This window comes from Lissotriton helveticus, chromosome 3_1 (assembly GCF_964261635.1).
Source record: "Lissotriton helveticus chromosome 3_1, aLisHel1.1, whole genome shotgun sequence".
NCBI classification, from domain to species: Eukaryota; Metazoa; Chordata; class Amphibia; order Caudata; family Salamandridae; genus Lissotriton; species Lissotriton helveticus.
In genome coordinates, this window is record NC_136061.1 from 1488033749 (window position 1) to 1488057928 (window position 24180).

The 24180-nt window shown below is 46.3% G+C and overlaps 1 protein-coding gene across 2 annotated transcripts in view; it reads left to right on the forward strand.

Annotated features, from left to right (window-relative positions):
• The window catches only part of LOC144823539 (uncharacterized), a 290832-nt gene that overhangs the window by 57183 nt on the left and 209469 nt on the right, over positions 1–24180 (forward strand). For both annotated transcript variants that reach the window (XM_078682142.1, XM_078682141.1), the window contains exon 4: positions 22678–22788. In XM_078682142.1, the coding sequence (XP_078538268.1) occupies positions 22678–22788 (111 nt within the window). The remainder of the gene's footprint in view (positions 1–22677; positions 22789–24180) is intronic.

Below are 24180 nucleotides of genomic sequence, written 5' to 3' on the forward strand. Positions count from 1 at the left end.
TCATCGGAGCGGTTCTGGACACGACGCGGTTTCGGGTCTATCCTCCCAAACAGCGAGTCCGGGATATTCGGGCTATGATTCCAATCCTTCAGCCTCTATCCCGGGTTTCGGTCAGAATGACCCTGAGGCTGCTGGGCCTCATGAGGGCCTCCTGCATTCTGCTGGTCGATCATGCCAGGTGGCATATGCGGGCTCTGCAGTGGGACCTGAAGTTCCAGTGGGCGCAGCATCAGGGAAATCTGTCCGATTGCATCCAGTTCTTGGAGAGCACTGCCCGACAACTGCAGTGGTGGCTTACGAACCAGGATTGGGTCAATGGCAGATCCTTCTCCCGTCCCCAACCAGACTACACTGTGGTGACGGATGCATCCCTTCTGGGATGGGACGGCCACATGGGAGAGGCTGACATCAGAGGCCTCTGGTCTCCGGTGGAGCCCGGGCTTCAGATCAACCTTCTGGAGCTCCGGGCGATTTGTATTGCACCTTCCTTCTGACCGAGGGAGGGTAGTGCAGGTGTTCACGGACAACACCACCGCCATGTGGTATTGCAACAAACAAGGCAGGGTGGGGTTGTGGACCCTATGTCAGGAGGCTCTCTGCCTCTGGACATGGCTGGAACATCAGGGCATTTCCTTGGTGTTTCAACACCTGGCCGGTGCTCTGAACACCAGGGCAGACGAACTCAGCCGCAGGTGCATGATGGATCACGAATGGCTTCTTCACTCGGAGGTGGTGCAAGGTTTCATTCAATAGTGTGGAGAGCCTGGGTTAGATCTATTCGTCACCAAAGAGAACGCACAATGTCAGCAATTCTGCGCGTTGGAGTTTCCAAGGCGGCACTCGCTCGGTGACGCTTTTCGATGCGAGTGGAGTTGAGGTCTGTTGTACGCCGTTCCGCCTATACCACTTCTGCCCAGAGTGCTGAAGAAAATCATGTGCGACCGGGCCCAAGTCATTCTTGTGGCTCTGAATTGGGCACGAAGCGTCTGGTATCCCAAGCTGCTCAACAAGGCCATCAATCCTCCGATCAGACTGCCTCTTCGTGTGGATCTTCTGTTGCAGCATCAGGAGACGGTCCTTCACCCAAACCTGTCCGGTCTCCACCTCCTCGCGTATAGATTGAGCAGCGGCAGTTGAGGTCTTTCGACCTGCCTCCCGAAGTCTGGTGACGTAATCTTGGCAGCCAGGCATCCCTCCACAAAGACGGGATACGCGTGCAGGTGGAACAAATTTGTGGCATGGTACACACCATAGGCTGTGGATCCCCTTTCTGCCCCTCTTCCTGAAGTACTCTTGTTTCTCCTCTATCTTTAGCTCAGCAGGGCTCTGCTCTGGGCACTAGCAAGGGCTATCTTTCAGCCATCTCTGCCTTCCTTCGGTTGCCAGATCAGCCTTAAGTTGCTACTTGACTCTCAACTGTACTAGGCACGGCTCTCTGTACTCGCGTCTACTCTTCAATAAATCTTCTTGAAACTGTACTGAGAGTTATACATCATTTCATTGGCGACTGATGCTGGGATGCGAAGCCACGTAGAAGGAAGACAAACTACTATTACAGTAGGTGCCTCAGAATATGGCCTAGGAGCTGTTCTCTCACAACATATCGATGGAAGAGAAAATACAATTGGATTTGCATCAAGGACTCTTCGTCCAGTTGAACGGAAATATTCTGTTATCGAAAAATAACTTTTGGCCTGTGTTTGGAGCATCGGAAAATTTAAACAATATCTTTGGAGTAGATCCTTTGTTCTTAAAACTGATCATCGTCCTTTAGTTGATATTCTTTCGGGTAAAAACACTAAACGCACAACAGCTCGTTTAGCCCGTTTGTCTACAAAACCTTTGGAATACAGTTTCACAATAGAATACATTCCAGGCGGGAAGAACTGCAGGGCAGACTGTTTATCGAGACTTCCTATTCTTGATACAGATGAAGAAGACTGGGAAACCGAGGTTGAAGAATGCTTTGTAGCACTTATCAGTCACGAGGAGTTGTCTTTTGCAGAAGATGACTGGAAAATGCAAATTGATAAAGATCCTGTGCTCAAAGAGGTTGCATCTCTGATTAAGAAAGGCTGGCCTAAAGAGAGATGTTTTTCACCTGATCTTCAGATGTACTGGAAAATCAGTAACAAACTTTCATTGGAGAATGAAAAAATAGTTAGAGATGATAAGTTGGTTCCTCATTCTTGCTAGCGAGAGAAAAACATCCTAGCTGCACATTCTGGTCATCTCGGAGCGACTATTACAAAAAGAAAAGTTAGGAGTGACTTTTGGTGGCCTAGAATGGATACATAAATTGATGATTTAGTAAAACAATGGCTCTCTGTACTCGCCTCTATTCTTCAATAAATCTTCTTGAAACTGCACTGAGAGTTATACATCATTTCAATCTGTCAGGCAGCCACTTGGGCATCGCTGCACATTTTTACCAAACAGTACTGCCTGGACAGCCAAGTCCGGAGAGCCGGCTTCTTTGGCCGTCCTGTTCTCCAGGATTTTCTGGTGTGATCCTGGTTCGCAAATCCCCACCGGTGTTGTTATTGCTGGGGTATCTATTCTAAGGTAAGGAATCTATAACTAATTTGTTTCTTTCAGATGCACAACTTACTTACCTTCGGTAACGATATATCTGTAAGAAACATTAGTTAGTTATAGATTCCTTATCTCCCCACCCATCCTCCCAGTTCTGCGAACTGATTTCTAAGGTTAAGGACATCCTTTCAGGGCCCTAGTTTTGTGCACCAATGGTCCGTGTCTTGCAATGCTCTGCATTTCTGGCACGGAAAGTCGTGTACAGAACTGACGTCAGAGCGCGAAGGCGTCTTCTAAGTAGCTGCTGCTATGTCATCCTGGCGACCACGACGACAGACGCGGAGCCGACCGACGCCACCTTCAGACGCGCAGAGGTACTGCTGACGAAAAAACTCTCTGGATCCAGTCTGACACCTGGGGGCAAATCTAAGGTATGGGTTCTATAACTAACTAATGTTTCTTATAGATATATCGTTACCGAAGGTAAGTAACTTGTGCTCCGGGACAATAATATGATCAGACGAGTGGACTGGGTTAGTGGCTCAAATTAACATTGTTCAGGTTATTGCATTGAAGTAACCTTTCGTAGACCAGGCGTTGTAGGGGCTCTGCTAGACCATTTTGCCAATAAATATGCTAGAGTATCCTACAATGATAATGAAATAATCACTGTTGTCCCATAGTTTTTTTTAATAATAATCCAGTACATGAGCAACCACCTTCTAATAGCAAGAAATGTCCTTGTTCTAATGTACATAAGTCGGTATCCCAATCGAATAGGTTTTTACCTTTAAGAGGCTGTAGTGAGCTTGATTGACTATCAGAGGAGGAAGGGCAGCTGACAGATGTTGATTATCTTTCCATACCCACTAGTCCCACCAATAACCACTCTCAACCTACCTTGTATGGAAGTTTGATTATCAAATCTTGGAATGTGGCTGGGATGAGAACTACATTAAATAATAAAGAATGGCTAATGGAGATAAAAAAAATGCTCATTGATACTTCTACAAGAAACTTGGCATACTGTTCCTCAAGGGCGGGGAGAGCCAAAGGAGGCTTGGTAGCTCTGGTCTCAGTCACGTCACAGTTAATTCTAAAGAATGTCTACATTAACTCATATGGTCCTGGTCAAGGAGAGCACGTGCCCATGAACTTTATTTATCCTCTGATCGTTCCTTCTCTTCCCGGTACTACTCCAGTGACGTAGGGTACAGAGCCGCTGACGAATTATTGGCTGACCGACGCCAAGCCTCAGGATAGCGGATGATCCGACATACGTCCGAGCTACAGTACTCGATGTTACACTTGTGAGTAAAGGATGTGGACTAACGGCCAGGGATGCCGACTTGAGAATTCGAGAACCAAGTTCGAGTCTCGGTGTCGGCTCAACATCCTGTGATTCCGGGCAAATCATATAATCGCCTCCTTCTGTAATATGAATGGCACTCATGTAAAGCGCTATATAAAATTGCAAAAAAAAGCAACTATTGGCAGACTTTTCAGAGTCTGTGATACTGTTGGTCTTCTAAACTTGGTTACCGTTCATGCCAAAAGTAGCTCGTTCATCATGCGTGGTTCACTTGCATGGTGGCCAACCAGCGATTGGGAATAGCCTTATTGAAATCTAGAGAAACGGCCATTCTAATCTACTGCCAGGCTTTTGGTTGATTTTATCATGCCCAATGTAGTTACCACGGAGCAGAGTCCCCTAGCCAGAGTGGTCGGTGTGAGGTGGTGTGAAGTTTTTAGGCACTGAGTACTGCGATCCTAATGCACTCAAGGTTGGAAAACAGCAGATGTAAGAATAAGATAATGGTATGGTCCGTAGTCCATATGGATGTCATTTCAATGTTTCTCAGTTAAAGTGCCCACGTTATCCGTTGTCGTGCATCACTTAACTATTCAAAATATCACACGCGAAGCTATCGCCGTACAGTCGCATGCTGTTGTCTGGCCAGTTCAATACATTGTTTTGACCATGAACTGACAAGGGGCAATTGTAAGAAAGCGCTTTAGCCCTTAAGCCCTGCCTCTTTTCCCCCTTTTTTAATACACCCTCTAATAAGTAGACGTTTTGCCTAATCCCAAAATGAGTGTGAACCAGCAGTCGTTAATGAGTAGATACTAACCTTGCCGAACACAAGGCTCGGGTACGTTGTTTTTGATTTTTTGATTATTTGTCCATGATTCAAAAGAGTTTTTTTCTGAAGCTTGACGTGTTATTTTGTTGTCCTTTATGAAGACTGTGAATATTTTAGCTCTGATTTTCTGAGGTCAACATGCGGGCTCAGGTTGCCAATGACAATGGAAGTGCATCGGGTCAAGGTCTCCGGTATATCTGTTCTTGACACAAAATTAGCTCAGGAGGCTGAGCATGTGTTACAGAGGTGTGTAACTCTTCAGTTTCAACTTTATAATGTCACATCAGTCTACCACTCCTCTTGAATTTTACAGTGAGCACCTTGAGCTTGATAATTGAAACATCCCTCTCAGCTTGTGTGCGCCTCTACTCAGTGTGACAGTGTCTGGTGTGTCAGCTAGTCTGCCGGACCCAAAGCTTCAGTGTGCCTGTGACTCAGTGTGCCTGCGTGTGTGATCAAGTGTTTCGGTGCTCCCGTTCACCTGTGTGCCTCTATGTATTAGTGTGTCTGTCTCACGGGGATGTGTGTTTCTCAGCGTGTGCATGCATGTGTGCCCGTTTGTAGTGCGGTTTCTATGTATGTCTGTATGCGGGGATCAACAGGGGGTAAAATACTCTGTCATTTACAACGCCATTACTTGATTAATGCTTCACGAAAAGAAAAAACAAACAATAACATTTTCAATGCCCATAGCTCAAAACAATTTCATTGCGAGACCTATTGCATTGTAAATGCTTGTTTTAAAGATGAGTTAGCCATCAAGATTGAGACCATGGTACCACCTGAAGATTTAAGTAGCACCAAGCAGCTGGGTCTTAGAAGACTGCACTACCAGGACTAGTCACAGAATTAATACAGTATATTGCCCACCTCAAGTGGCCTGCTGCTTGTAGACGACAAAAAAAATCACAAGCTAGGCTGGTTTCATCACCTGCATACCTTGCACAGCTGTTATCCTCACGGTCCTCGGGATCAGCGTGATGCTCAATGGGAGCCACCTCCTGATTTATCCAAACCCCGAATGCTATAATAGCCTTGGTCCAGAGAAGGATGTAGCGAAGGCAGGGAAGGAAGGGAACAGCAGGGAGGGAGACCTGGAAAGACAAACAAAGAATGTTGGACTTCTTCCTTCAATTACCCTATTCTATTCTGATCTTAACAATACATAATACACAAAAAGCTATACCCTCATATTTACCCTCATATACTCTACCTGTAAAGTAAAAGAATGCAACTGAAAAGTAGAAGATAAGACTCTTCACAAGCTTCAATGGCCCTTTAAGGATGTGGACTGCGCTACTCCCCACTGCAACACACAAAGAACAACAACTGTTACCCACTGTCCTATATGCTTCTTGAAAATGGTAATTACTTGTAGAGCTTATACATACACCTTAGAGAAATATCTATAGCTGGAAAGGGGATCTTCCTTGGCAGTTTCCTTGTAGCCCTACAACACCTAACAGTTGACTGTTAGTAAACAATACTCCATAAAGGGTTACGTCACCCGTTGTATACATATTAACATACAGTACCTGCACCAGAGAACGACTGATGTCCCATTTAGATAAGATCCCAAGATGTTCCAACACCAGGTGAGTGTACTCCGTTGTCCTAATGTGGACTTGAAAATACTGCTGCCGTAATATCCTATGAAGGTCCTCTGCATGAACCGCAAGACGCTGGCTCTCCAACAGAGGAGCGATTTACCAAGCCTGGTAAATTGCCACTACAGGTAGGTGCGATATCGTCCCCCACATGAGCCTTTGCAAAGCAGGCTCCCCAACGGAGGGCAAAACGATGAATCAGTATCGGGTCTTTGGCAAAAACAAACACAGTTCATCCTCCGCATGAACCGTGAGGGAAAAGACTTGTCCAACGGAGGGCAAAGCAGGCGCACTCTAGGGCCCACAACACAATGAAAAATAACAAACCGTCCTCCGCATGAGTCGAGGAAGGACTCGCCAACGGAGGACAAACGCCAGAAAACAGGACGCAAATGCCGAACTTCATTGTATCACGAAGTTCACTACGAGAAAGGCCAGGAAGCTTTCCTTACCCAGGAATCAAGAATTGCTCAAGACAGGATCAGAACTCCTCCGCAAGGGTCGCAGAACTCCAAAATATCCGACACAGGCTACAGGAAGTGTACGCCTATATAGAACTGCCCATCTTCCTGATTGTTGCTAAGACTTCTGGGATTTGTAGTTTTCTTACGTATCCCGATCTGTGTCTCACCGCAGTGTCCAGAATACACGAGACGCTCTTCTTGATAACCTTAACAGTACATCCCCCCTCACCGAGAGCGCCTCAAAGGGCCAGGTCGCCGCGGGTACCTCCTATGTTACAATGCCACCAAACGTGGCGCATGCACATCTGACGCAGATTCCCAGATATTTTCATCAGGGCCATACCCCTTCCATGCAACCAGATAACGAAGGCTGTGCCCCTGCCATCTCGAATCCAGGATGCTCTCCACCTCATACTCCAACCCATCATGCACCAAAAGAGGCGGAGGAAGTCTTCTCACCGAAGACAAGGACGGCTTCAGCAGGGACACATGGAACACCGGATGGATCCGCAGGTGCCTTGGTAGCTTCAACTTCATAGCCACCGGCTTGATGCACTTCTCGATGGGGTACGGACCGATGTCAGTCAGTCAGTCAGTCAAACCACTTTATTCGGTTAAGTTAAAACCATAAAAGTACAGACACAAAATAGATACATACATATATGTGCAAAAATACAATATAAAGTGTCCATAGTGTTATACAAACCGGCAGTGGGCAGGCTATGTGCAAAGAACGCAATACAGTACTGGCCAGGTAAAGTGCATTTACGGGACAAAAGTAACAATACATCCAAGATATTTGATATAAAATTAATTAAAAAATACCAGTCATAAAAACCAAGTTTAAAAGGATAAAATCAAAATTAAAACCTCATTAATTAATTATGGGCTCTTCTCACGGCTATTTCTCAACCGGACAGCTGCCGTAAGAAAACTGGCTATATAAAAAATCTCATTGGGGTCACTTAGTAACTGTAAGTACAATAAGGCTGGCTTAACTTGGATAAAACCCTTTCTTTTTAGTAAGGGAAAAAGAAACCTCTTCCTGATGTCACTATACAAGTCACAGAACATTATTAAAAGCATTGTGTCCTGGGCTGAAAAATTATCGCAAGTGCATGGTCCTAGTTCTTCCAGCCTGCACCACCCCTTGGAATTTCCCAGTGAGAGGTGAATTAAATTAAAACGGAAGCGTATAAGGAGTATACGATGGAAAGGCCTAGTCACAGTTTTCAGGTAAGGTTCCATCGACGGCATAGTTTTTAAAAGATAATGGGCTTTTACCGTTACTTTTTTTAGCTCCAATTCCTCCCGTTGTACTGCCCACAAATTTAAAAGCTGTTTCTTCACCCCGCTGGGATCCATTTTCGTGATCAACCCAGGTTCATCATAAAGGTCCTGTCGACCAACAGTTACCAGTGTTTCCCTTACATAAACAAGCCACCTAACCTTATGTACACCATCCAAAGTGAGACAATCCCTGATCAATCTGTGATTAAGGTCTAATTCTGGATTAAGCCACAATTTAAGCCAAAAAATAACTGCCGCCAACCTGAGTGTATCGGTTATATAACCCACCCCCAGTTCCTGATGTACAGCATAGGTGGGTGTTGATTGGGGAACCGATAATATACCCCGTACAAATGTATTCTCCTCTAGCTGTATCCCCTCCCCTCCATGGCTCTATACCCCCAGATAGAGGAGCCATATGTGGCAATTGCGATACATTTAGCTTTATAGATGTTCAGAATTGCCTCAACAGGTTTGGTTCCTAACCGTTTGGCAAATCCATTTACGGCCGCAATTGCCCTAGCCATGCCATTGACCTTAAGTTTATATTGAGCAGCCCATGTACCTTTCTCATCAAAGAGAATCCCCAAATGAATAAAAGAAGTTACCCTGGTAACTTCGGAGCCTTCGCAATAAAAAGCCCGGCAATTTCGCTTACTGTGGCGACCTACACTCATTACATGTGACTTGGCTATATTTACCTTTAAATCCAGGGATTTCATAAAATTACCAAATCCCACCAGCAGCTTCTGTAGGCCGACTGCTGTGCGGGATAACAAAACAGCATAGTCGGCATACAGAAGCACCGGGCAACGCACCTGACCAATTTTGGGGACATCTAGACTGGCTATATCTAAAAACGTACCTAAATTATTAATATAAAGAGTAAAAAGCAAAGGTGCTAAAATACAACCCTTTCGTACTCCACGTCCAGAGCTAAAGTGCCTAGTGTAGTTCCCATCTTGGTCGATCCTCACCCGCGCAGTAAGGTTCTGATGCAGGTCATCTAGGAAGTGAACAAGACTTTTATCCATCCCCATCTCTAGGAGGATCGTCCAGAGCTTTGACCTGTTTACCAGGTCGAAAGCTGACGATAAGTCCATAAATGCCAACTGGAGTACTCCCCCTTTGGCTGAGGTATATTTGCCAATTAACAGGGATAAATTAAGGCACTGATCTTGAGTCCCCCTGCCAGTTCTAAAACCATATTGAGAATTTGATATTACATTATTCTCATCTAGCCGTCCTTTCATTTTAACTAAAACCGTCCTCCCCAGGACCTTTACCGCCGAATCAATTAGGAAGATTGGTCTATAACAACAGGCATCTCCTCTGTTACCTTTTTTAAATATAGGAACTATAATAGACGTGGCCCAGGATGGTGGATGATTCCCCTTTGCTGCAGTATTACATTTTTTTGTCAAAACTTGTGCCCAGAAGACTGGATTTGTTTTATATAAATCGGCTGGGACACCGTCTGGGCCTGGGGCCTTGTTACTAGACATGGCCTTAATGGCCAAAACTACTTCATCCTCTTTAAAATTCAAAGACTGGTTTGAATCTCTTGGAACAGCCCAAGGAGTTGGATCAGACGATGTAGGGGTATCATATATAGCCTCAAAATGTTCTAACCATTGTGCCTCAGTGATATTACATTCTGCCACATTGTTACCGTTTTCAGAAAAAAATGGTTTATTTACAATTTCCCAAAAACTGCGGCTATTCTTTAAGACATCAACCGACATCAAGGCCTCCCAAGCTTCCCTTCTAATTTCCTTTTTCCTAGCCCTTACAGCAAACATAATCCTTTCTAAGTATAGCCACATTAGTCCTATTTTGTGGGGTCTGTTTAATAGCTTTCATTAAAAGGCTATGTGCCCTCGAACAGGTGGTATCAGATCATTTCTCAGCCATTTGTTGCCCCCTTTTTACCGGGGCCATTAAGTTCACAGATATTTGTTTACAAATGGCAGTGAAGGCCTCAATAACCATCATGTCCCCAGATATAGAATCCATGCATATATTCAACATGTCCGTTATTGACAAAAAAAGGGTATCTGTTGGACTGGGCCCTTCTGGCAGGTCCACCCCTGAAGTTTGTGCTTGTATATGTGACCTGGGGATGGTGATTCCCACTCTGAATGCGTGTAGATGAGAGAGGCCTGCCTCCCATAGGAATGCATGGGGAATGTATGTAGCCCTGATAGCTCCGGATGCGTGGGGGGTACAGGCTCGAGTCTGGTATGTGTGGACTCGTGTAGTTAAATGCTGCAAGATGATGTATGCCGCGTGTGTGTGTCTAGAAAGGAAGTGCCACTTCTGGACATGGGTGTGTGTGGGCAGTAGGTGTGCTGGCGCGTCATTGGCTGAAGCCGGCTGGGGAGCCTGGCTCCAAGAGTCTGTGTGGGTCTGCCCCGGTGGTGAATGGAGAGATTAGCATGCTGATGTGAGGGAGGAGCTGTGCCTGTATCCTGTATGGGGCTGGGCTTTCCACCCACAATGCTGGCTCCAGCCCCCGGTGGGGGGGCGTCTGATGACCGGGCCTGCCTGATGAATGAAAGGGGTGGTTGGGGAAAACAAGATACTCCCAAAACCAGCTGCGACTGGTTTCTCCCCCACCCAGCACCTTTAGACAAAGGAATTTCTTGTATAAAAAAAGGCTGTGACCTCTTCTAAAACGTTCTTGTTCCCAACTTGAATCTGCCAGGGGCTGCTGCTGCTTGGGCCCAGGGTTGGCTTGCCTCCCTGGGCCCTGCCCTTCTCCTGGACTCCTGATGGCCTTGCCCTGCTAGGAGCTGCTGTGCTCCCCCTGAGGTCCTGGACTTTTATGGACTGTTGCTATTTTTACTTAGCGCTTGGGAGCGCTACATCTCTGCCCTGGCGCCTGAAAGCGCTTTACTTTCCACTTATGGCGCTGGGAGCGCTGTCCCTTGACCCCCTAGCGCTGGAGAGCGCTTTTCATACCCACAGCGCTTGGGAGCGCTGTTTATTCGAGCCGGTGCCCACCCGGCATTTGCCATGAGATTTCCCCCGTCACCGCCGCGGCCCCGGAGAAAGCATTGCCGCAATTTCATTGGTCCCGGCCGCCGGGACTCCGATTGCATCATTTCTGGGCCGCGCAGGGATTGGCCAGCCCGGAGGGCTTCCCCGCGCGCACCCGGAAGTCCTGGGGGGCTCTGCCGTCCCGCCGGAGCTCTGAACCGCCTACCGAGGCTCCCATGTGAGGGGAGAGCCCCGGGGAGAGAGGGAGGAGAGCCGCCGCCCGAGAGAGAGCTGCCGCCGAGCACAAACCCGGTGAGTGCAGAGAGAGGGAGAGGAGGGGCGTCGGGGCACATTGTCGGTGCCTGCCCCTCCCCTCCAGCACGAGGGCCGAAATGCTCAGAGGCCTGTGGGGCCTCCCCTGATGCCGGGTCCCCCGAGAGGGACCCCGCCCACTGCCAGTTGCCCTCGAGCCCTGAGAGGCTCCGTCATGGCCCGTGGGGCTCCAGCGAGATCGAGTCCCTCGAGAGGGACTCCCCCTTTGCTCCAGAGCCCCGAGAGGCTCCCAGATGGCATATTTGTTCCTCGAGCCCGAGGGGCTCCATCGTTGCCATTTACCTAACGAGCCTGCGAGGCTCGCCCCACGCAGCGTTTATCGAGCCCCGAGAGGCTCCACCTTTGACCCTTGTCCCGCCGAGCCTGCGAGGCTCGGCCCCAGCCCAGCATTCCTTGTTCTCGAGCCCAAAAAGGCTCCTCTGGGTATATCTGTCCCGAGCCTGCGAGGCTCCATCATGTTGGCCCATCTTTGGCCCTCAGCTGCCCAGCACTTCGTGGGCAGCTGCCACGTGTAGGTTTATTCTTGGCTCCCTGCAGCCTGTCCTGACTCTGAGACATTGGGGGGCCCTAGCCCCAGAAAAGGCCGCTGGCCTGTTGGAAGTTATTGCCTGATGTTCTAAATGTAATTCATGTGAGTTACTCTGTGTTGCATCTCTGATGGTGCTTCTGTTACGTTAAGTGCTGTGTCCTGCCTTCCCTCCTAAATATCATAGTTCTCGTGTATATGGCTTCTGGTTAGAGTGAGTTCTACTGCTAGTCCTATTAAGCTCCAGGTTGTCATGTGTTCTAATGCTAGCTCCTGGTTGTTATGTGTTCTAGTACTAGTTCTAGGAAGCTCCCAGTTGTTATGTGTCTTAAATGCCATTTCCATCATGTGCATATCCGTGGCAGTGGTCCCCTGGCCCTGTCCTGTATATATTCCCTTGTAAACTCTGCCCGTGCCCCTGGCACATTGTATCTTGTGTATTTATCCCTAAGTATGTTTTTCAATACAAAGTATATTTTTCATATATATCTTGTGTGGAGTTCCTTTTGTGGGGGGCCTGGGATGTTGTTGCTGGGGGTGCGTGCGCAAATGCTTTACACATGACCTCCGAGATAAGCCTGACTGCTCGTGCCAAGCTACCAAGGGGGTGAGCAGGGGTTGTCTTGAAGGGTGACTTCCCTACCCTAACTAGAAATGGTGATTTCTGCCTGGCCTTGGTGCAAGCCTCGGCCAACCAGGGATCCCATTTCTAACAGTATCTAAAAAAGTCTCCGGGATTATCTTTGTCCATTTTAGCCTTCTTCCCTGGTCAGTTGGTTTAATGCTAACCTCTACCCTCATGTGTCTCCTGGATTGCACCAAACCACATTCATTTTTTAATTTCAAAATAACCGGATTGTGATCACTAAAATATGAGTGTCTTGCCCCATAAAAGATAACAGTAGACAACATTAAAGACGACAAAAAAATATAATCAATAACAGTGCTACTGCCCCTACCAATAAACGTCGGGGTCCTGTTAATTTGTCCCGATATATTGGGTTCATAGAGATCCACTGCCGCTCAGTCTTCCTCCAAGCATTCCCCCTGTCTATTATGCTCAAAATGGGGTATAGGATAGGCTGTGGTCTCCCCGGTATCCAGATCCCCCTGACAATCCTGCTCACACGGGTGTATATTAAAATCCCCTAAAAGAATAATCGGGTAATAAGTGGTTTGCTTTTCTCTATAGTCCTCTAAAAATGATTTTAAGATCAACAAATGTTCATTTCCATTTGCACAATCTGGTGAGTTATAGAAATTTACTACCAGAAGTTTTGTAGTATTACAATCCCTCAGTTCCACTGCTAAACAATGGGGTGTACCTACTTCGACCCTTTGATACTGCCACGGTAATTTTACAGAAAATAGCAACAGGAGCTCCCCTTTAGCTCTACCAGAAGGTACCACTTCCGCTGGGTTGGTGAAAGATGTATATCCATCCAACCACCAATCTCCCTCCAGCTCCCAGGTTTCTGGAAACCCTACCAGATCAAACCGCTTAATCAGTTCCAGCCATTTAGGGTCATCTTTTTTTATTTCTTAAACCAGCGATGTTCCAGCTCAGGATACCAATGTTGGGCCTACTTAATTCACTTTGCCCATGGGGATTGGAAATCTCTGGATGGCTACTCTGACTACTCTGGTTACAAATCTCTATATCCAGTCAATCGTTCTCATCAAGGGTGGCGAGTGATGGTAATCTAGTTGCAATCTGTGTGTCCCCTCCCACATTTACTAGGTTCCTTGCAAATTGGGGACCAGATTCTATTCCCCCATTATTTACATTATTTGCATGTTGACTAAATCTGGGTAAAGTATCCCCCAAACCTCGCTTAACATTTTGATTTTTCCCTTTAGTTGGTGGATAGAAAAAGGCTAGGGGTAGAACTTTAATACCCCCCTGAGCCCTAATGTGAGCAGTCCTGCATATCTTCCCTGATATATCCCCTCTATTAAAATTAACAACTATGCAGTCGCCCTCAATTTCCTTTGCATTTGGTCCTACCCATGCTATGCGTCTTGCCATCAAAATGTGAGGCGATACTTTAAGGTTGTTTCCCCACTGGTTACAATCTAGCCAATATTTAGTCTTCCTCACTAGGTCCTCAGTTGACTCCTGGATGTTAGCTTTCAGCGGTGGTACACCTGTAAGGACTACCACTAGGTCATTAGCTTCCGGTGGTAAAATAAGTCGTCCTACCCTGGGGGGTTGGGGGGGTATGTTGGTTTTGGCATTGGCAATAGGTTCGACTTTAGGGGCAGATGATAAATCTCTAGCTGTTGTATTTGGAAGCCCGACAGCTACTTTAGGCTGGGCCAACAGAGGCCCCTTACTTCCTTTTACCGTACCATTGTTCAGTGCTCGTTCCTTACTTTGGACATTTCTGTTCTCCCCCTTATTCGGGGTATTTATGCGTGACTAATTACGGCAGACTAGCAGTTTATCAGGCCCAGCTTTTGTTACCATACAACAGTTTAAGCATGTGCCTCCCCCAGATATGGCAATATTTACTGTGTTAGTGAGAACCTCAATCTTTAGTTGCATGTCCTCTATTGTCTTGCACAGTTTATTTACTATATTAATTAAGGCAACGCTATTGACCCCTTGGGTAGTAGAAGACATAGAAAATTCTATACACCCCCCCTGTTCCATATCATCAGCTCCTAAGACCAAATGTGAGGGACTTAGTTGATTTGGTTGGACCACAGTCTCAGCATCGGGGGTGTCAATATTAGCTAACACAGAAAACCTATTATTACAAACTATAATAGGATCAATTACTGGCGGACAGATAGCTACTAAATCTAAATCTGTGTTACCAATCACATTTGTACATGGGGTATCAGTTACTTCTACAGGAACACTATTGCCCTGCTTTTTCCCTAAGAACATATCCGGGATTACTAGAGGGCCTTGTATGCCTGTCCCCGTTTGCTCTTCAGTAACTCTTCCCGCATTTACTACAACATTCCCGTTTAACGGGTCATCTGTCCTGAGTAAGAGTTCACAGTCCTCCACCAGTGCCTCGATGGAGCATTTAGTCCCCCTTGGTACTTTTCTGTTTCCCCATTATTCATATTACAAGTTCAGTGTCAACGGTACCTGCTCAAGTCTTTTCAAGGGTGTTGGAGGGTGGCCCAGCCCAGCCTCGTCCTGCCCCGGACGGCCACAGACGGCCCGCCCTTTGCCCGGGCTTAGCCCGGCGCCGCCCGCGCGCGTCCCGCGATGCGGGAGACTCTCCGTGGTCTTATGGAGGCAGCAGGCGCAGCGGGAGCGTCACAGGAGTGCCGGGGCTGCTGGGGGATGTAGTCCCCGGTTTTCGCGGTGGCCGTTTCCCTCACGGTGCGTCGGTGCCCACTGGCAATGTATCAAAAGAGCTACGGACCGATGTAACAAGGGTTAAACACACGGTGTTTCCGAAATCTGATGTTCCTGGTGGACAACCACACCAGATGCCCCACCTGATACAAGGGACCAGGACGTCTGTGCTTATCGGCTGCGCGTTTGTACGCTACTTTCGTTGCCTGGAGATTAACTTGCGCTCTCACTAATGTGTCCTTGATGTGCGAAACCCTCTTTGCAGCCTCTTACACTCTGTCCTCCTTTACAGGATGAAGAAAAGGAAGGAAACGTGGATGGCGCCCATAAGTACAATAAAAGGGAGACACCTGCGTAGCACTATGGGTGGCATTGTTTACGCCACTTCAGCAAGCCATAAATAGTCCACCCAGTTATCCTTGCCATGATCCACGTAGCATCTCAAATATTGCTTCAAGGTCTGGTTGTGACGCTCCGTTTGCCCGTCCGTCTGTGGGTGGAAACTGGTGGACAAAGCCGACTTGATATGCAGGGAGGAACACCAAGACTTCCAGAACTGGGCTGTAAACTGGGAACCCCTATCAGAAACAATAACAGCAGGCAGTCCCTGCAGCCGAACAATGTGTACCATCAACAAATGTGCTAGTTGCCCTACCGTGGGCACCTGCTGAAATGCAGCGAAATGCCCCATCTTTGTCAGGTAATCGATTACCACCAGAATTGCTGTACACCCCTGGTCGTTGGGCAGGCCTACCACGAAATCCAGAGATATGCGCTCCCACGGAACGGAAGGAGTGGGTAGAGGTTGCAGTAACCCGGCAGGGCATCTCAGAGATGGCCACCAACATCGTCGATTTATGTGTTTCACCGTTTTCTCTACTCCCATATGACCCGCACTAGGAGAGCAGTGACACCACCTGTACACTTGTTTTCGAAGAGGAACTGTAGGGACCAAAAGCCGTCCCTTGTTCACAGGAAATCCATCCTTGATCTGCCATTCTCTATGGCTCTGTAACCATGTTTTCCAGTAAAAGGTGTTTATTCCCTTAAGGATCCCTTTCAGGAATGCATCGGGCTGTATAACACACAACATCTTGACTGGGTCGATGATCGCTTTCTCCACTTCGGCCTTAGTATTCCTAATGGAGGATTGTCGTGTTAGCGCGTCTGCTTTCCAATTCTCCGGCCCAGGTCTGAACGTTATAGCAAAGTGAAACTCTGAAAAGAAAAGCATCCGCCTAAGCTGCCTTGGTGTGAGGTGTCTAGCAGCTGTCATGAACTGGAGGTTCCTGTGGTCTGTGTAGACTATGACCATGTGTCTGGCCCCCATCAGAAAATGCCTTCATTCAGTGAATGCGACCTTTATAGCCAGAAGTTCCTTTTCAGCGATACAATAATTGCACTCAGCCCCATTCAACTACCTGGACATATACGCTTCTGGATGTAACTGTCCAGTCAGGTCATGCCTTTGTGAAAGTATGGCTCCCAGTGCTACATCAGATGCGTCCGCCTCAACGATATAAGGTTTGTCGGGATTTGGATGGCCGAGCATCGGAGCAGACATGAAGGCTTCCTTCAATGCCTCAAATGCTTCATGGGCTTTATGATTCCAGACAAAAGGCTGTGCTTTTCTCAACAGATGTGTGATGGGAGCGACCACTTGGGAGAACTGTTTGATGAACCGCCTGTAAAAGTTAGCAAAGCCGATGAAGCATTGCACGCCCCTTACGTTCTGAGGTACAGGCCACTCTTTCACAGCTCGGATCTTGCGTTCGGCCATCTCTTGGCCATATGGGCTGAGCATGACCCCCAGGAATTCCACCGTTGTAACATGAAAGTCGCATTTGCTCAATTTACTGTACAAGCTATGCTTTTGTAAGATTTGTAACACTGACTTAACATGGTGAAAGTGCAGTTCCTCAGTTTCGGAATAGAGGAGATCCCAAGATGTTCCAACACCAGGTGAGTGTACTCCGTTGTCCTAATGTGGACTTGAAAATACTGCTGCCGTAATATCCTATGAAGGTCCCCTGCATGAACCGCAAGACGCTGGCTCTCCAACAGAGGACCGATTTTCCAAGCCTGGTAAATTGCCCCTACAGGTAGGTGCGATATCGTCCTCCGCATGAGCCTTTGCAAAGCAGGCTCCCCAACGGAGGGCAAAACAATGAATCAGTATCGGGTCTTTGGCAAAAACAAACACAGTTCGTCCTCCGCATGAGCCGTGAGGGAATAGGCTCGTCCAACGGAGGGCAAAGCAGGCACACTCTAGGGACCACAACACAATGAAAAATAACAAACCGCCCTCCGCATGAGTTGAGGAAGGACTCGCCAACGGAGGACAAAAGCCAGAAAACAGGCCGCAAATGCCGAACTTCGTTGTATCACGAAGTTCACTACGAGAAAGGCCAGGAAGCTTTCCTTACCCAGGAAACAAGAATTGCTCAAGACAGGATCAGAACTCCTCCGCAAGGGTCGCAGAACTCCAAAATATCCGACACAGGCTACAGGAAGTGTACGCCTATATAGAACTGCCCATCTTCCTGATTGGAGCTAAGACTTCTGGGATTTGTAGTTTTCTTACGTATCCCGATCTGTGTCTAACCGCAGTGTCCAGAATACACGAGGCGCTCTTGTTGATAACCTTAACAACAGCTGAAAATAAAAGACGAATAACAGCACTTGAATATGTCGTCTCATTGAATGTTTACACGTTGCTCTGTTCTTATATGTTGCCTCTCATCTAACAAGCTTACCACCTGAAGATTGGCTATCTCATTTTGAATGACTATTCAATCCAAATAAGTGGCTCCCTCAAATTTGGCACCTATTACAACAAACACAATTAAAGCTGCCTCAGACAAAAGTGCTAACTGCAAGTCATTTGGCCCCTAGGGGATTCCCATAGATATTTTTAAAAGTGATATAGATTTTTGGTTACCAATCTTACTTAAGGTCTGTAATGCTACAGCATGGGGGTATTGCCCACAAGTTGGACAGAAAGTGTGATAGTGCCGATTTTTAAGAAAGGCAATAGAGGGGACGCAAAATGCTACCGCCCTTTATCCTTACTCGACTCAGCATCTAAACTTATGAGAAGAATTCTTCTAGAAAGTCTAGAAACTTGGGTAAGCGAAAATAACATTCTCACCGAGTCCCAATATGGCTTTAGAAGGGGTATAGGGACCATTGAGCAGTGTGTTAACCTCAAACCCTTGATAGGAAAATACACCGCTGCAAAGGAGGGCAAACTACATCTCTGTTTTGTAGACTTGATAAGTGCCTTTGATCTTGTTGATCACGAAAAACTATGGTTATCTTTAACAGAGATGGGTGCTCCAGAGGACATTATAGTAGATCTATCACAAATGTATGCGTTATTAATCTCAAGAGTCCGTTTTGGCCTTAACGTTGAATGTATCCCTCCCATTTTAGAGTCACACGAGGCATATGCCAAGGGTGTGTCCTTGCATCACTTTTATTTTCCCTTTATATAAATAATGTTGATATTACCCTGCAAAAAACTGCAGATGAAGCCCCTAAAATTGGTAATTGGTCTACGCCAGTCCTCTTGTATGCGGACAAAGCTGTCCTGTTATCAAGGACAGCAAAGGAGCTACAATGTCTAATTGAGAATTTTGCACTTTATATGAATGGGAAAAATGGAATACTAAATCTCAGCAAAACATTTACAATGACTTGCAGTAGGGGAAAACCAAACTTAAAAACCATCATATGGAAGGGGTTCCTATAGAAAGAATAAACTCTCTTTCATATTTAGGTCTTCTTTTCGCTAACCATGGTAGCTGAGATACCCACATAGACCGCTGCAAACTGAAATTCCTAAGAATAGTTGAAGCAATTTTTAGAGTCTCGCAGAAAATTGGGAACAAATCAGTTAGAGAAATCCTAACCCTATACAGGAGTAAATACCTTACAGGCACTTGCTACGGAGCCGCATTATGGGGGAGAGCTAATCATACACTTTTGCAAACTGGGAAAAACACATTTTTAAGGAGGCTTTTAGCAGTCCCTGATTCTACCCCTGCGTATATAATCCGTAGAGAACTTTCTGTCCGTTACATTAGTGATAACATTAGTACGGCAGCCTTTATGCTTTGGCACAGGATTTGGACCAAAGATTAAACGAAATTCACTAGGATGATAATAAACAACTGTTTAACCCTAGATCACTACAAAAAAAATTCTTGGTTCCTATCAATTTACAATCTCTTAATAGAGTGTAAAGTGGGCATCCGATTTTAGAGACCCGGCGAGTATTCGGAATTGCAGTAAAAGGGACCTAAAACAGAGACTTATAACATCCAGAGATACACTGAGAGAAAGGGTGTACCGCACTAAACAGAAGATTAGATCATATTGTGAAGGGCCAGTATCATTGAGTACCCAACTATATTTATTGAGTACAAGAAATATACAACATAGGTTTTACCTAACTAGATTGGGTTGGGTACCCCCCATCACTTGTTTGCATTTCCAAAGAGGGGCAAGTGGCATTGCTCTCGCCCACACTGCCCCTGTGATGGAAAATTGCCACACACTACCCTGCATTTTATGCTTTTTTGTTCCGTTTACAGAGAAATTCGGAAATATGCATTTCGTTTATTGTTTGTTGATAAACTGTATTTTTATAAACAGGCTTTTATATATATATTTATAGTTTAGAAAACAAAATGATTTGTAATGCAGTAATTACTTTTATACAAATGGTGATCAAACAAAGAATAGATAATTCCTATTTGGAGGCCCTAACATATGAGGAAATTGGATCTCGAGACACAAAATAACGTAATCACTTATTTTTTAGCTATTGGTCCTTTTTAGATCCTGTGCAATTATGTAATCTACTTAGCTGAATATGTACTATATCTTAATTTGTTTTTAATCCTCTTTTGATTATGCACTTTATGTAATAGAATATACTGGATTGACTGAGTACATGGTATCCTTGGTGGAACAATGCAAACTATTTTTAAATCTTGTTCAAGTTTATATTCATTTTATGTATTGGACTGGGAAACTTTTAATTGATTCGTTTTTAACTCTCTTCTAATATTGCAATGCACTTTTTGTACCAGAATGTACTAGATTGTTTGTGTATATGGCACGTGTACTGGAACAATGTATATCATTTTTAGAATGCTTTTATGGTTGTATCGTACAAACCGAATAAAGCTTGTTTGACTTGACTTCACTTATATTGCTTCCAGACAGTAATTAGTAAGGGGATATGGAGTGGGCACAAAGGGCCACCCTGGCAGGTTGAATGGGGAGGGGTTGTACCCAGGACCCCTTATGCTTCAAATGATTTTGCCTCCTGCATGCACAAAGGAACCTGACAACAGGTCTGCCCTCCCCTTTGTCCCCCCAGAAAGTTTGGAGCCTGGACCAAGGAAGAACTTTCCAGAACCCAATGTATTGATAGGACAGGCAGTGCAATTGACCCCCGCCCCACTCCCCTGGCCCAAATCCACCTCTCAAGGGCTAGCTCTAGGTATAAAAGCTGGAGCATCAGAGCCACTGATCAGAACATTCCTGAGCCAGTGGAAGTTACAGAAGGACTGCCCAGCTGCCAGAAGACTGCCCTGCTGCTTGAAGGACTGCCCTACAGTCCCAGAAGGACGATAGGACCTTCTTGCCTTCATCCCAGGCTAACCTCTGTGTCTCCAAGATCAGTTGGCTGCCCTCCTATGTGAGCTACAGGGACACAACAAGCTTCAGAGGCCTCTCTGCAACTACCCAGCTGACCTGCTGCAACTTGACCTACCTGAACCCTACAGGAGTGAGTCCTGATCTCCAATAGGTGCCTTCCCAGATCCTGGACCCTTGGCTGGCAGAACCCCTCCTAAAGTAAACGTGAAAATTCTGAAGGTTAGGCTCCTCGCAACTGCAAATGAGGTGTTTTTGCCTAGACTCTGACGCCCGCAACAACGACAAATACGAAGCTCCTATGAAACCTGCAATGTGAAGCCTTCATTTCACACTGCAACAACAGCAGCCCAGGACGATCACCAGTGTGAATATTCAGCAAAGACCATCTGTGATGCTTGACAAGCTTTTCAAGCTATAGCGATGGCTGTCCACAACACCCGACCTGCTCTTCACTCAACAGCAACAACCGTTCGCGGCTCTCACCCTCCTCCTCGTTGCCTCCTCCAACGGGTCCGGAACCCTTTGCACCAGCCTTAGAAGGTAACATTTCAGAAGAGCTAACCTGGTCTGTGTATCCGACTTGCGCTCCAATGCGATTGGCCTGAACTTGTGACTTCCCCCCCAGTCTCGAGAGATCAGATGACTGCGACTGAAGCTATAGGCATTTAGGAGCGATTTCCACTAAAACATGCCTATCTACAGTTGTACTGATTGGATTCTTGTTATTTTGGTATCTTTCTCATTTATTCAAATGTATCCTATGTTTCTAAATTGGTTTGGAATTTTCTTTTGCTATGCTTTTACTTTATTACTGCTTGCCTGCTACATATTTACTTTACTCATTGCCCCTAGGTTAAGCCTAATGCTTGTGTGCTAAGCTACCAAACGGTTAAGCACAGGTTAATTTAGTGACTTATTGTGGTTCGCCCTGGCAAGGATTGTGGTTGTTGCCTGAGTGGGGCTTCCATTCTCCTCAACCCATTAACCATTTGTTTTTACAGCTTTCATTAGTCCTTATAATAATCTCATATCATTGGAACAGCAGAGATGCTGATGCTGTCTACATGCTCTCTTCCAGTGCCCACCATCTTGGGAAGTCAGAATGCTGCAGGAAGAAGCCACTGCTTCATAGCTGCAATTAAGCGAAAGACAGACTTTTTACTTTTAACAAAATACCGTCCAAATGTAGACATCTGCAGGCTATTGTGTTCTGATCCCAAATGTGATGGACTATCCAGCATACCAGTGCCTGTAAGAGGCTTTCCTGAACAAGCCAATTGATGATTGAGGGCGTTGGAAAGCCCCTTTCTCTACGCAGTGTATGTTGTCTGTTGTGGTTTTTTGTGTGTTGTGACATAAGGACTTACCAAGTTTAGCCAGACCTACAAAGGAGAACATTAAAGTTAACTGTATATAGGATTAAACCATGCTGCTTACTGTGGTGTACAGAACAGGTAAATGAATGTTTGTCAGTAATGATCTCTTAGGAATAAATGCTCATAAATTAATTTGCTATCTGAATTATGTTTGCCATTTTTTGCTTACTCATTTCTCTTTTACATCTCTTTTCCTGTTGCAGTCAGAAAGCCATGTTGTTCCTTATCCCATTCTCTCACATCTTCTACTTTTGCACTTTTCACCTAATGGATTCTCTTTCTTTGCAGTCATGTTAGGAGACTAATATTTTTCTTACTCATTCTCTTTTTTTTTTGTCTTCATTGGCCTTTAAAAAAATATATGGAATGGATAAATTACCAGATGAGTCTGTCAATCCGATATTAATAGTTCATTTTTATAATAGGACATGAAGATATGGCACCTCTTGTTTCATTCAGTATCAAAACAGAAGCAGAGTCGTATTCCATAGACCACCTTGACCCTAAGAGGAAAAAAAGAATTTTGTGTACCACCGGTGAGTATAATGTACTTCCCAGTTAATAGTAGGCATACTATTTGTATGTATTCAGCAGAGTTCTAGAGTAGTGCTTGTTTGTCACATTAAAGGGCGATTGCATCTTGATCCACTCCTCTCGCCCATATGAGCACCCCATTGCAGTTCTGTGTATTTCCTTTTTTATATCATGCATAGATTTTGCCTTTCGGCCCAATATCAGTAACTTCTATAGTGGTATGATTGAGATCCAGGGAAGTATTCCGCATCGTGGGGTAAAGGTTGATCAGTTAATCAATTACATTGGTTTGCTATTGGTGGATTAATCAGACCCAGTTCTCATTAAAAGGCTCAGATTACAAAGGGATGGCTGACTCTACTTCAATGTTTGACTTGAATCCAGTCCATTCCCTCAATCCTTTCAGAGGGAATGTTGTTGGGGCTCCCCCTGGGGACAACCGCAGAAACCAAAGCTCTTCCGCCTCCAACTCCTAGGTTTGCTACGCTTCTGGCCACATGCGTATGGCCTCAGCTCAGAGGGCAAGGCCTGTCAGACTGCCCCTGCCTCCTCCGCACACAATCGTCCTCTGACCGCCGCACTACAGCAGAATCTCCCCCGCATACCTCCAAGACTCTGGAGGGACGAAAAACAAAAAAGGGTGGGCCCTCCATCCAGTCGAATTGCGGCGTACCCCTCAACTCGAATCCTGCGCTTCAGAAGAGTGTACCTCCACCCTGAGCTTAGCTACAGCAAGAAGCACTGCCGGCCAGGCCACACTGGGATTTTTCTAGAACCTCTGGCAGCAGATTGATGAGGGGAAAGGCCCGTCACCACAGGGCCGGGCCTCCAGCAGTCGGGAACCTCCACGGTGCAGCTGCAGCCAGGCCTGAGAGCCCAATCCCACCACAAGGCCTTGCCAGAGCCCAGGAGGGCAGAACTCGCTCTCAAGCTGAGTTCTCTCTCCTCTGCCAATCAGAGCAGGGCAGAAGACCTCCTCGCACTGCCATGGAAGCGGGCCAGTGGCACCGCAGAGCTTGGTGTGTCAATAGCAGTGCAGCACCACTCCAGCGGCTTGATTCTCTGACTGGTCCCCACGCTGCAACTCACCTAACAGGAGGCACTTCATGGGCCTGGAAATGGCCCCCTCGGCACTGCGATGAGTCCCAGTGGAATATGCCTCATTTATCCCACCGTCTTTTTCCCCCGCGGAATTACAACGCGGTCGTTACAACGACTGCGTTGTAATTCCGCATACCATTACCCCGCAAGTTGTAACAACGACTTGCGGAGGGGGGGTGCTGGATGTTGTCTAATTTACTATTCCAACTCCAGTCTGTGTGGACATTAGGGATGGTGTTGGATTTTAAATCCAACACCTTCTCCCACCTCCTCAAGTCGTTGTTCCGGCTTGC